The sequence below is a fragment of the Prosopis cineraria genome, unplaced genomic scaffold, assembly GCF_029017545.1.
Source record: "Prosopis cineraria cultivar Desert tree isolate PC_DT_omini unplaced genomic scaffold, ASM2901754v1 PC11, whole genome shotgun sequence".
NCBI lineage: Eukaryota > Viridiplantae > Streptophyta > Magnoliopsida > Fabales > Fabaceae > Prosopis > Prosopis cineraria.
In genome coordinates, this window is record NW_026555342.1 from 20,763,580 (window position 1) to 20,776,965 (window position 13,386).

Consider the following 13,386-nt stretch of genomic DNA (forward strand, 5'->3'; position numbering starts at 1 on the left):
GTAACTAATTTTCATAGCATTTGGATTTCCATGATTAAAAAAAATTAGCATAGTGAAACTAGTCATTTTCTATTTCATTTTAGTCATTATTAAAAAAAAGTAGTAGATGTTACTTGAACCAAATTAAAATAGTTCTGGTACGTTTCTTTTTATTTTAAACTAAAGGCTTTATAGTCATTTCATAAATGAAATTAGTGTTAGAAAGGTCTCAAAAAACTTAAAAAAAATTATTACATTTCATGATATTTCATTATTAATTACTTGCATTGCTTTGGATATGCAAGGAAATTTTTATGTCACCTCCCCTTCATTTTTATTGGTAATTATGTTATTTCATATTAATAATGTATTTGTAGTAAATTTTAATTTTGGATAAGGCACAGGGAGTAGAACTAGTACAACATAAAATTTATTTTCCTTGGGATACTAAGGACACAAGGATAATTATTTAATAAATTAGTACTGCTTATCGATAACTGGTTACTATTTTCCATATCCTAGCAACTATATTAATATTTTGTTAAATTTGGAAAGATCATGAAAAATAAATAATATTTTAACTAACAGCTATAAAAAATTAGTTTCGTTTTAAAATAAAAATAACAAAAATAATAATTTTAACTATTCAAATTAAATCCACGTTATTAAAAGGATTTATTCACATGTCCACATTGTTAATTATATGCATGCTGTGGACTTTTTTTTTTTTTTTTTATAATCACAAAGGGAGTCAACTGACAACGTTTACTTCCTCAAGGTTGGTTTACTAAAGACAAATCACAGACATCTCCCAATTAAGTTGCTAAATATTATCTCTAACTATATGTATAGTAAGAAAAATATGTGTTGGTTTTGGAGTATGGATCCATCCACATAATACTATTCTCGTTAAAGTTCGAATAAAATAAAATCATAGAACAAAAATAATGCATTTGTTGACTCAAATATAACCTCAACTGTATATTATGGATCTCATTAATGTTGTTACATAAGAATTTAAGATATCATTTGTTTTTAATATAGAATTATATCAAGATGATTCACTTCCATTTCGTTTTCCAACATACATCAAGAAGGGTTTAAACCACATGACAAGCTGAACACACAGACACATTTCAAAAAGCATCAGACATATAAGTTGTCATTTTTTGAAATTTTCAGCTTCACAAATTTTTGTGATCTGGCATTCAATAATCAAAGTATCATTCCGATAGTAACCCTTGGTTGCATCTTTCAGATCCTCCAGCAAAATGAACTGAGGGAATCCACAGCCAATGTTCCCAATGAACCAACTTTCAGCTGCAACAAGATACAAAGAACAAGTAAATTAACTTGCAGAAAGCAAACTTATATTCCCAGCTATATATACGTACCCAAATACGCACTACGTAATTCTAAGTGATCAACTAAAATTTCATGAACAAAAGCGACAATAATGAAAAGTCTGGACATAGTAAACTTCAACAATTTACACAAATAATAGACGTACGTACGTACCCTTCCGTTCCTTATTTTCCAATGGTAATTGTTTATTTTTAAGGCGTAACGTGAACTCAACATACCACTTCTTTCTTGATGCTGTGCTTTCATCTTCATTCAGAACGAGAAAAATGGACAGAAACTCATATTTGGTAATCCTTTTACCGTTTGGATAAACTCTCAGTCTCCTTAAAAACACACGACAGGAAAGCTTCAATTAGAATTAGCATCACAAATTTTTAATGAAACCAAAAAAAAAAAACAAAAAAACAAAAAAGAAATCACATCACTACCATTTTATGCCTTCAACAATGAATGATTCGGAGTCAAGACATTCCGTTCCAGTTCTGGAGAAGTTGTTTAACTTCCATGTATATGTACCAAATCATGGATCCTTAATCTCTGGGGAAATACATTCCCAATTCCCAGAACATTCGTGTACGAAGATTTCAACTCGAAAAACACGAGAATCATCAACAATATATCCGTTAGTGACGTCTTCGAATGTATCCACAGGAAGCAATTCATTATCAAAACCCCATTCTGTCTTCGCTGCATGATAACGTTTCAACTGCTTTCCTTCATCTGAAAATAAAGAAAATTTCATCTCGTTATTGGACTGATGAAGAAATTACAATATATCACAGTTAGTGTAATAATCCATGAGTTTAAATTAAGATTAAAATTTATGATTAATTATTTTAATTTTAATGGATTTTTATTAATATTTGGGATAAGAGAGAATCTTGGTCTAGTGGAAAACGTGCTGATATTTAAAGGTCCTTGGTTCGAATCTTGTAGATGCCTTAGAGAAGTTTTATTTTTGTTTTGGTCTTTAAGTAAATGACCATTATGCCCCTCTAGGGGGGGAAAAACAAAGAGAATAGAATGGTGTCTACGTACGCACAAAAGATCAGATACTTCCTTCCCCTTTCATTATTTATTTTTCCTCCACAGAAATGGTTTCAGCGAGAATCAGTTGAAGAAGTTTCGTGCACCGCCCTTCCCTGCCTTCTTCCCTTCGTCCTGTAGCTGGCAAGATCGAGTGGAGGCGTGGGTGATTTTTCGACCACAACTGTTGTTTGATTCGCGAATCTTCCTCCTCATTTCATTCCACCATTCAACCAGAAGGGAGAGATGCGTTGCTGTTCTCTGTTCTGTCTTCTCCATTTCCGTTTGTTCTGTTGGTAGTGCGTGGGGAGTTAAGTTGCTGGAAACTGGAGCTTTCTCGCGTGAGCCCACCTTCCTAGTTTGGTGCTGTCGACCTTCTCTCCTCAGCGCTGCCATGAATTCTTTCCCTTTAGCTCTCCCCTGATTCGTGTGTGTGTTTTGCTCAATCCTCTTCCTTTCCTCGCTTGATCTGATTGTGTATAGGTAATTGTAAGGTTGTATTGTAATTGTTTTTTTTTTTTTTTCAATTGCTGTTGTGCATGGTTGAGGGAGCAAATGGGATACGGTCAGTTCAAAATTTGTGTTTAGGAGCATGATTCTCGTTAGATAATTTCATTTTTATGTTGTTGCTGTAGAGGAAGAATTGATTTAAATGTTCTTTGAGATCAATTGCTTTGTGTTGATGGAATAAAAAAATTGGGCAGCATGGAAATTGAAGTTTTAAAAATGGATAATCAAAATTTTCAGAAACGAAATTGAAGAGAATAAAGTTTGGTACTATAGTTGGATATTGATGCTGCAAGGTGTTTGATAAAATGCCTATTAGGAGAGTTTAGATTGAATTTTTTTTTATGTGTAATCTTGTTAATTTCACAAGAATGCATGATTGGGCTTGGACAATGTTGATTTTTTATTCTACATCGAGTTTTGTGAAGGAATTTATTAAGGAGTTAATGAGATCTTATTTGAGTTATGGATTCTTGCGGGTTATGTGGTTGATAATTTATAAGATCTATTATCATTTTAAAAGTTATATTTTGATGTTTGAAATTGTTGGGCAAGAGAATTAAAGGTTACCAAGTCCCATTGAATAGTTTAGAATGTCACACATTGGGCATAGGACAAGAAGTTGAAGAAGAGATTAAATGCTAATTTAATAGTTACTTTTGGCTGAATGTCATGAAGAAACTTTTGTGTGGATTATGGTCCTAACATTTTGAAGTTATTATAGTTAATCTTGGTTAAGTAAGCTCTCTTGAAAAAGAATTTATTAACTTAAAAGAAAGGCCCATTAAGATCCTATTGTCTTGTCATTAGGTGTTTGGATGAAGGAAGTTCAATTGGAGTTGGAAGAAGTGAGTTTTGAACCTTGAGAATACTGCAGGTAAGTGGATAGTATCTCAATTGATTTATCATTAAAATTCTTTTACCAAAATATATATTTTTACATAGAACATTTAGTAAACAATTATACTAATTATTTACTACTTTGTTAATTAAATTATTTTTGGTTTTGGGAATTTATGAAGAGATGTTGAAGAATATTTGAATTGTGAAATGTGTATGTACTTTTATGTATGAAGGATATTTTCAAAATTGATGTGATTATTTCTATCAACTCTGGTAATTTATGAGTTACTCAATAAATGCCAAACATGGACATTAGCTATGAAACTTTGTTTTGGTAAGTTTTTAATGCTCAAATCTATTCATACAAGTTTGATTTTGAAAATAAGAACTATATTTCAAAAGTGATAATTTTCTCACATGTTTGAAAATAAATTTAAAGAAATTTTGTATAAAATATTGGTTGCTAATGGGACTCCTGTTAGCCCTTGGCACGCCTTAGTCAATGACTAGCTAGTTTGTTTTCGTGAGCTTTGTTCTCACATTTGTTATTCATGGGTCTCGTACTTGCATTTGTTTTCGTGGCTTCAAGTCACGTTTGGTTAGCCTTACCCTCATAAATTATGTGTCCACGTTTGTTTCGTAACTCAGGCTGCATTTGATTATTTACTCTTATGGACTGTGGCCACGTTTGTATTTGTGGCATAAGTTGCATTTAGTTATTTACCTTCGTAGATTGTATGTTCACGTTTGTGAATTGATGAATCCGCAAAAATATGAATTTTTAATTAATTGGTGATTTCATATTTAATGGCTTTTCAAGTAGTAAATATTGTTATCCTTATCTATTATTTAATAATTTTGACTTATCGTTAAAGCTATTTTGTCATTATAGATTTAAATGTTTTTATTGTTGAAGTTAAATAAAATTTTTATTTCAAGTTTACAAATTTCTTTGCATTGAATTGCTTTCTCATTTAATTTATATAACTATCATATGTTTCATTCATTTTGATTCTACAAAATATTATGGTTATGACATTATTCACTAGAAAGTTATTTTCTCAGATAGCGTAGCTGATGCTCTACGTCCTGCTTTCAAATGAGGTATTTTTGCTGAGCTTGGTCGGCATTTGTCCTATAAATATTTTTTATTTATGTAAATATGAATTTATGAATTACGTCATGAAAAATATGATTAGATGCTCTATATATACTATAGTTATCCTGATTCTTTGTTGTATTATCTATCTGTTGCAGAGCAATAAACCTCTATATTGCTTGATATTTTGTGTTCTGTACCCAAAACTTCTTGTAGTCTGGATATCGCTCCAACAAATCCATCCAATAATGACATAGAACTAATTAGAGTATGCCAAATTAATCTTTGACCCAAATTATACAATTTATAGTGCTAGTCTTCTAAACATGAATTGAAATAATCCCTACACAAATCTTCTATCTTTTCTTTCATGAGTAAATGTTGCGTGTGTGTATTTGGAATTGAGAAGGGATCCATTTGCACTTTGAAATAAAGCATCTACTAAGAGTTTTAGAGATCTACCACTTCGGTCATTTCCCTATAGCACTTGTAATCTTGGGTGTACTGGGTTCTTTCTAAAATGAAAGCACAAAAATTATTAAACTTAATAAAATTTATAACACATAGAAAAACATGAGCTTGAAAAAAAAAAACATATAACTAAATTGAGTTCAGGCTCGAGGAGAAGCTCTCTTGCTTTAGATCATTCTATTTGATAGTTAGCACCTAAACATTATTTCTCACCACGCAATAAGAAAAATACAAAGGAAACGTTTAGTTCGAGATACAAAACTCTATATATTAAGGGAAGTTAGTAGAAAAGAGGGGAACGATATTCAAGGACCTCTATAAGGCCTTCAATGATGACTCAATTACGATTATGCGTGGGTTCATAATAATAATTGAGACCCCACTGAAAAATCATTACTCCACATAGCTATAAAAAACTTAAGTTTTGATATCAATTTGCTACACCCCAAAAATTAGAGTGACGGGCATGAGATGTGCACCTAAACACATATCCCTTAAGTCTAATTCAAGAAATATTTCATTTTAAAAATACATTTCATTTAAATAAATTTTTAATATTTTTGTGAAAATTCTGACAAAATTTCCCTTAAGAATAGGATTTCCTTAAAATTTTACAATACAAAATTTTTAAAGAAATATTATAACATGCAGGAGCTCAACTCCTACCAACTAACAGACAAAATATTTACAAAATAAAAACTCTAACATGGTCTGTGTAGAGCACCTATAACATTATTTATAAAAAACAATGTATAAATTAAAATTTCACATAAAATAAAGATTAACCAAATTGGCATCACAACTTCAATCTAGTGGCAAAATCCCTTAAAGTATTTGAAGAAGGTATAAGCTGTCTGAAACTAAAATATTTTTAGTGAATAACGTCCCAACCATAATATTTTTGCAGAATCAAAATGAAGAAACTACAACATTTATATAAATTAAGGAGAAAATAATTTAATGTAAACAAATTTGTAAATACGAAATAAAAGTTCTATATAAATTCAATATTTTGAAACTTTAAAATTATAATGACAAAGGAGCTTTAACATTTAATTTTGATAAATCAAAATGATTAAATAAACAAAAATAAAAATTGTTAATTAAAAACCATTAGTTTATGAAATCATCAATTAATTAAAATCTCATATTTATGAAAATTTATTAGAATAATTTATAAACGTGGATACACAGTCTATGAGGATAAATAACCAAATGCGGCTTATGTCATGAAAATAAACGTGGACACACAGTCCATAAGAGTAAATAACTAAAGGTAGCTTGAGCTACGAAACAAACGTGGACACACAGTCCATAAGGGTAATACTAATCAAATGCGGTTTGAAGCCATAAAAACAAACGCGAGTACGAGACCCACGAATAACAAACGTGAGAACGGAGCTCATGAAAATCAAACTAGTTAGTCATTTATCATGGTATGCCAAGGGCTAACGAAACTGTTGTTAGCAACCAGTGTTTTGTATAAAGTTCCCTTCAAATCTATTTTCAAACATGCAAGAAAATCATCATTTTTAAAATAAAATTTTTATTTTTGATGTCAAACTTGCATGAATAGCTTTTCTGTAGCAATTCAATAATTTCTAGAATGAAATCTCATAATTAGAATCCAAACTTATATTTATTGATTAACTAAAATAATCAATTCTGGTAAAATAATTTCACAAATTAAAGTAATTTAATCAACAAAATATCTAATAATCACATTGTTGTTGTAAAAAGAATTTGCATAAAAATGTAATATTTTAATTAAGGAAGTTTTATTGAAATATCAATTAAGATGCTATCCACTTACTTGTAATACCCTCAAAGCTCAAAACTTATTTCTTACCACTCCATTTGAGCTATCCTTCTTACGATCACCCTATAAGATAATAAAATCTTAATGAATTTTATTTTTGAACCCTTGAATCCTTTTTTTGTCAAAAGAATCAGTTGAGTAGAACTAATAATAATAATTTTAAAATTTTAGCAACAAAATTCACATATAAAGGTTTCTTCCTAGGCTTTTTACCAACCACACATATATTTGCGACATTTCAAACCATTCAATAAAACATACAACATTTAATTCTCTTGCCCAACCATTTTCAACCATTTAAGTGTGACTTCTAAAACAATAATATACTTTATAAATTATAAATCATATAATCCTCAATAATCCAAAGTTGAGATATGATCTTCATAAATTCTTAAATAAACTCCTCTACAGAACCCAGTTTAAATTTACAAATACCAATACCTAATCCAAATCATATTTCTTGAAAAATCAACAATATTATATATACAAAATTAAACAAAATCCTCCTAATAAGCCTTTTATCCAACATCTTGCGAGCATGAATCCTTTAACTAAAACCAAACTTCCTTTTCTACCAATTTCATTTTCCCAAATTTTCTAACGTTCATATTTGAAATAATTTAGCCTTCCAAATTCTAGCCCTTCAACCATAATTAAATTTAAACACCCAAAGAAAATTTCCAACACTACACTACTTACGGTTAGTAGAAAAATAGATAACAAATTCACAATATCAATCCACAGTACACATATCCAGCAACAGAAAAAAATAGAATTTGAAACACCTACCTCAAATCAACGAAGTTAGTAGCAGGATGAGGAAATTTGCTGAGCAAAAATGGAGAATGAAATCGACACACCCACAACCACCTAGACTTGAACACCATGGCAACATTTGAATCAAGAAGAAGCAGGGGAAACCATCGCACGGACAAAGAAGAGCAGGGTAAGGACGATGATGATGGCACCTAAACCTCTTGCAGTGGTAGACAAAGCTCTCTCTTCGTCATGCGCACACCAGCAAGGTTTGGTGACCATCGAAGAAGGCAAAGAAGGCAAAGGGAAAGGTCGGTCGAAGTGCTCTCTCTCCCCCCTCTCACGACAGCTCTGGAGAATTCTGGCAAGGAGACAAGATGGAGATAGGGAAAACAACAGTTGAAAGTTATTCACAGTCGCCGGCGACGCTGAGGAGGATGAAGGCGAAGATCAATGGATGGAGGGTGAGGATTTCGGACGCTGCTCTCTCTGAATCTCTCTAGAACTCCCCATTTGATCGAAGGTATAGAACGCACACACGATTTTTCTGATCCCCCCTTTCTCTATTATTATTTATTTTATTCTTTTTTCAGGGGCAAGATTGTAATTTCGAGCAAAGAAGGTGAAAATAAAAATCTCCGTTAATACATAATGGGGATTCGAACACAAGACCCAAATAACAAGGATCAATAGAAGTTTCATTGAGCCACTAATGCATGTAGTTATCCTCTCTCCCAAGAATTGATGAAAATACAATAAATTTATCTTACTATTTAATCTAATTTTATAATTGTAATATGGGTTATTACATAAGGCTTGCTTGAGAACGGATGTGGTTCCACATTTGTGGATGTGGAAGATTTATCATGTCATATTATTGTGAAATAAATTTTAAAAAGTTTATGGTGATAATTTGATAATGTATAGAAGCACAAAAGACTCTTTACTTGTCCTTAGAAAACTAGTTGGAATGGAATTTATTTCAAGAAAAATTTTAGGATCGTATTTGAACACATTATCTTTGGAGTTTTAGTGGTGTTCACATTTAATTTAGATTATTGAGATTTCTTTGTTATTTTTCTTATTTATAAATTTTTTAAAAAATATAGTGCCTAATAAATATAAGTTTTAAGCAGCAATTTTTCATTGCAAATACATACGATATTCAAAAAAGATAATACATGCTATTGAACATTTGTTTCTTCTTATTTTAGCCAGATAAGCTGAAAATTCTTAAAGAATAATACATTTTCAGTTATATGAATACCTCAGCCAACCATAATCCATAAATAGCCCTAAATATAGTACAGAGAATCTGCACACTTGAGAAATTAGAAATTTTCACGCATGCAACTGAACTATTATTTGGGAAAAAGGGCATTCATCGATATGCAACGTACATTCTGGGCCTAGTAAAATTATAAAATTATTATGATACCATGTGGAGATCGCAAATAGGCACTATTGAAATTAATAGACATAATCTCTGTCACTATTTTAAGACATTATCTTCAGCAAGCAGTTAGCTGGTCAACATAACCTAGAATATGGTTTACATAGGGCTGTTCGTCTAGCCCAGGCTGGAAAAAAAAATTTACCCAGCCCCACCTGAAAATAGAGCCCAAAAGAATTTGGACATGTTTGAGCTGGGTTGAACATCAAGCAATGTATATTCCCTACCCATTTGGCCCAGCCCAAGGTTGTGTGTGCATATTTTATTTTCACATGCAATATGCGCCTCCATCTTTTAGGAATTGAGAAGGGATTTAATTTTTATTTCCGACTAGATTATGCCCCTGTGCGACGCACAGGAACACGTTAGTGTTACTGATTTTTTTTTTAAAAAATGTTACTGTTTTTTTCACTGTAGAACAAACAATAATAAAAGATTAAGTTTTACAAAAGAAAAGATTTATGCTATAAATTACTAGTGTGCTATAGAATCTTCATATTTTTATTGATAAAAATAATGAGTTTCTTGCATTTGTTTAAAACGCTATCATGATGGGGTAATTTAAATTATGTGCTCTTATAGTTTTTTTAATTTTAAATTAGATTTCTAGAATTTATTTTATTTTAATTCAACCTTTATAGTTTGATTCATTATATTTGTTAACTAATAATTTTATAAAAAAATAAAGTCGAGAACTTTCATATCATCATGAGCACAATAGCAACACCATTTGGGAAGGACGGCCCAATTTTGCCCAACCCAAAATTAAATGCTTGGGTATCCCACAAGCAAGAACGTTCCTCCTTTGGGCTAAGCATCAGGCAAGGGCCAATCTTACCCTTGCATGTACTATATATACATTATATCAGTAGCACAAACTTTATACTTTCTCTTGTCCCTATTTTAAGATGATTTTAAAGATTACATTATTGGAACTAGGAATTGTTAAAATATTTATTTATAGATTAACATTAATTAATAAATTCAAGCAGATTGGTCTTTATAATCTTGTGTGGACTGTGATAGGTGAACTATATAAGTAAGCTCAATGAGCAGAGGCCTAACTCACAACCCAATAGTTATCAATTATTTCCTATCTCTTAACTGACTAAGTCAGAGATAATGAATATAATTATTTAATTAATAAAATGAAGCGATTACTGATCTGATTTTTATTACTCGATCAGTTGATAACCACAAAACACATGATACATTTTTTTCTGATCTATTATCTCTATTTGCTCTGAAGACTCTGAAAACCAGTGGGTTGTGCGTCTCTTTACACTTGAGATAATCGAGCTTTCTCAAGTGATCAATGGATTTTTAGATCCGCACATGTTTCTTTATTCTATCTTATTAGAACATATAAGAATTGAGATATTAGATTTAACAGGAATGACGTAGTTAATTTATTAAATGTCTTAAAATGAAATTTTTTTAACTTTACCCGTATTAGAAATAAGAAGAGAGATATACACAATATACAATGTGCCATAAAATTAAATCTATAATAGGAATAAAATTATAAAATTATAAAAAATAACCTTCAATGTGCCTTGTAATAAATAACCAAGCACATTGGATACCAATAGGCTACTGGTGGCTGAGAGAAAGTGAGCAGCACCTTGCCAAGATCCTTGTTATTTTTGCCCTCAGTGTTCGTTTAGGATTTATAAGTACCTAAGCTCGATTTTGGATCAAAACGCCCCAGCTGAAACGTTTAAAAATGCATCACTGATATACACGCGTGGCACTCCACATGGCATCCAAATAATGGACATCCAATCAGAAATTAATAAAATTACACTTCAAAAACTTAAATTATCCAAGAAGATGTCCAATCACTAATTTAAATTAATGTTTTGCCTATGACTCGACACAGGATATACATAGTTAGATTAACCCAAAATCAAGTTCAAGTATATATCCCTAAGCGAAAACTTAAAATAAACAAGTGACCTTTAATTGACTGGACATCCAACATGAATGCCACATGGAGTCCAGGAAAAAATAAATAGGTTTTTAATTTTTTTTTCAATGATGTTAAATTTAATGTGTAAATAAGACATGAATAGGTTTTCTTCGTTTATCTTTTTTGAACATCATGCCTGCACTTTGGATTTTCATCAAAAGCAACAATAAGCTTTACAAATTTTCTTACTATAAAATCAACCCTTATCCATCATAAAAGGCAACGACGAAAAATAAAATCGAGAAGTCATGGACTACGTAGCCCATAACTCCCAACAAAAGACACGAGATCACCCAGCATCATGCATACATATCAGTTCTCATTTTTTGAACCGTTCGGCTTCGCAAAATTTTGTAATCTGGCATTCAATGATCACAGTATCATTCCAATAGTAACCCTTCGTTTTAACTGCAATAAGGAACACCCAGACCAACTAAAAATTAACTTCTTGAAAATTAAATGTAAAAGACTTATTATCCCTAACACATACTGTGCAGTATCATTCGAAATATGCACACATCATAACAATAAGCTATCTAAATCATAAACTTCAGTGACGTACACAAATTGACGTACCGCTCCCTTGATTCCTTAACCATGGTTATCGTTGATTCTTAATGCTTAAAGTGAACTCGACATACCGTTTCTTTGATGTCGTGCTTTCATCTTCATTCAAAATGAGAAAAATGGACAGACACTCTTTGATCCTACTGCCGTTTGCATGAAGTCTCAAATTCCTTAAAAACACGACACGAACGTTTGAATAATTAGCATCACAAATATCTAATGATTTAAAAAGAAGAAGAAGAAGAAGAAGCAGAAAATGAAATCACATCGCCACCATTTTGTTCCTTCAACAATGAATGATTCAGAGTCACAATATTTCTTTCCGATTTTGGAGAAGTTACATAACTTCCATGCATATGTACCAAATGATGGATCCTTAATCGCTGGGGAAACACATTCCCAATTCCCACAATATTCGTATACGAAGATTTCTGCTCCAAATGCACATGAATCATCAACAAGATATCCATTGGTGACATCTTCGAATGTATCCGTAGGAAGCAGTTCATCAAATCCCTGCTGTGTCTTTGCTACATGATATCGTTTCAACCGCTTTCTCTTCATCTGAAAATGAACAAAATTTCGTCAACGTTAATTAAAAATATGATACATTAATCTATACATTGAAAATTTGAAATTTCAATTGTTCATGGAACTTGGAGAGGCGCTCCTCACTGAACTAGCGTGAATTGGTTTTGACATCATCAATACATGCATATAACGTATCGTACACACACATATATTCAATAATTCATATATATATGTAAGTGAAGAAAATTGTAATAATACCTTGAATGACGAAGTACTTAACATGGATCTGATCATAAACCAAAAATTTGAAATGAACAAAGACTTCCCAACCAGCAGGGAGATCCTCCGTTTTTGCAATTGCTACATATAGAGAGATACGCCAATCACTATTGGCTTCTTTCTTTCCACGAAGATGCAAGATCATCTTCCTGCAGATGAAAAAAGAGATGGAGATTAATATATATTCTAAACGAAATAATATAATTGTACACCCAGTGACAGACAATTCACCAGTTGTGGCCAATGACTTCAAACACGTGAGATTCATAGATTTCAAGCTCAGCCAGTGATGAATATGACTTTATCTAAATCAAATAGTGCGTTGGTCCATGCTGTCTATCATATCGGATGAGACCTCCACAAACGTTGTAAGGAATTAGTTAATTATAAGTATCATATTCACGTATCGAATGAGACTTTATCTTATTGTTGCTTACTAATTGTTGTTATACGTACCAGCGTTAGTGTCTGCCATGATGGACGTATCTGTTTCCTATTCTTCGCAATTTGCATGAAGACTCGTGAAATAATAATTGTAAAATAATAAATCATCTTCGTATCTGTCAAATTGAATTACTATAGCATATATAATTGTAAAATAATAAATCATCCTTAATCAAACAAAATAGGAAAAAAATACTTAACTTTTCATGGCCAATCACAATCATCATCATCATCTATCCAAAACAAACATGGTTGTGAAATAATTAGTCATCTTT

The 13,386-nt window shown here is 31.4% G+C and overlaps 1 protein-coding gene across 1 annotated transcript; it reads right to left on the minus strand.

Moving 5' to 3' along the window:
* Window positions 1-11,602: 11,602 nt before the first annotated feature.
* LOC129286299 (uncharacterized) lies at window positions 11,603-13,180 on the minus strand. The gene is made up of 6 exons (XM_054922293.1): window positions 13,124-13,180; window positions 12,899-12,972; window positions 12,711-12,816; window positions 12,132-12,421; window positions 11,932-12,027; window positions 11,603-11,648 (listed from the first exon to the last, which is right to left on the minus strand). Exons 1-6 carry the CDS (start codon window positions 13,178-13,180, stop codon window positions 11,603-11,605), a joined length of 669 nt encoding a protein of 222 aa, XP_054778268.1.
* Window positions 13,181-13,386: the final 206 nt, after the last annotated feature.

Bases quoted from the DNA above. Each gene is read 5' to 3' on its own strand.
- LOC129286299 (XM_054922293.1), bottom strand. From the start codon at position 13,180: ATGCAAATTGCGAAGAATAGGAAACAGATACGTCCATCATGGCAGACA. The intron at 12,817-12,898 runs GTGAATTGTCTG...TTTCATCTGCAG, and splicing joins GAAGTCATTGGCCACAACTG to GAAGATGATCTTGCATCTTC. The intron at 12,028-12,131 runs GTGGCGATGTGA...CGTGTTTTTAAG, and splicing joins ATTGTTGAAGGAACAAAATG to GAATTTGAGACTTCATGCAA.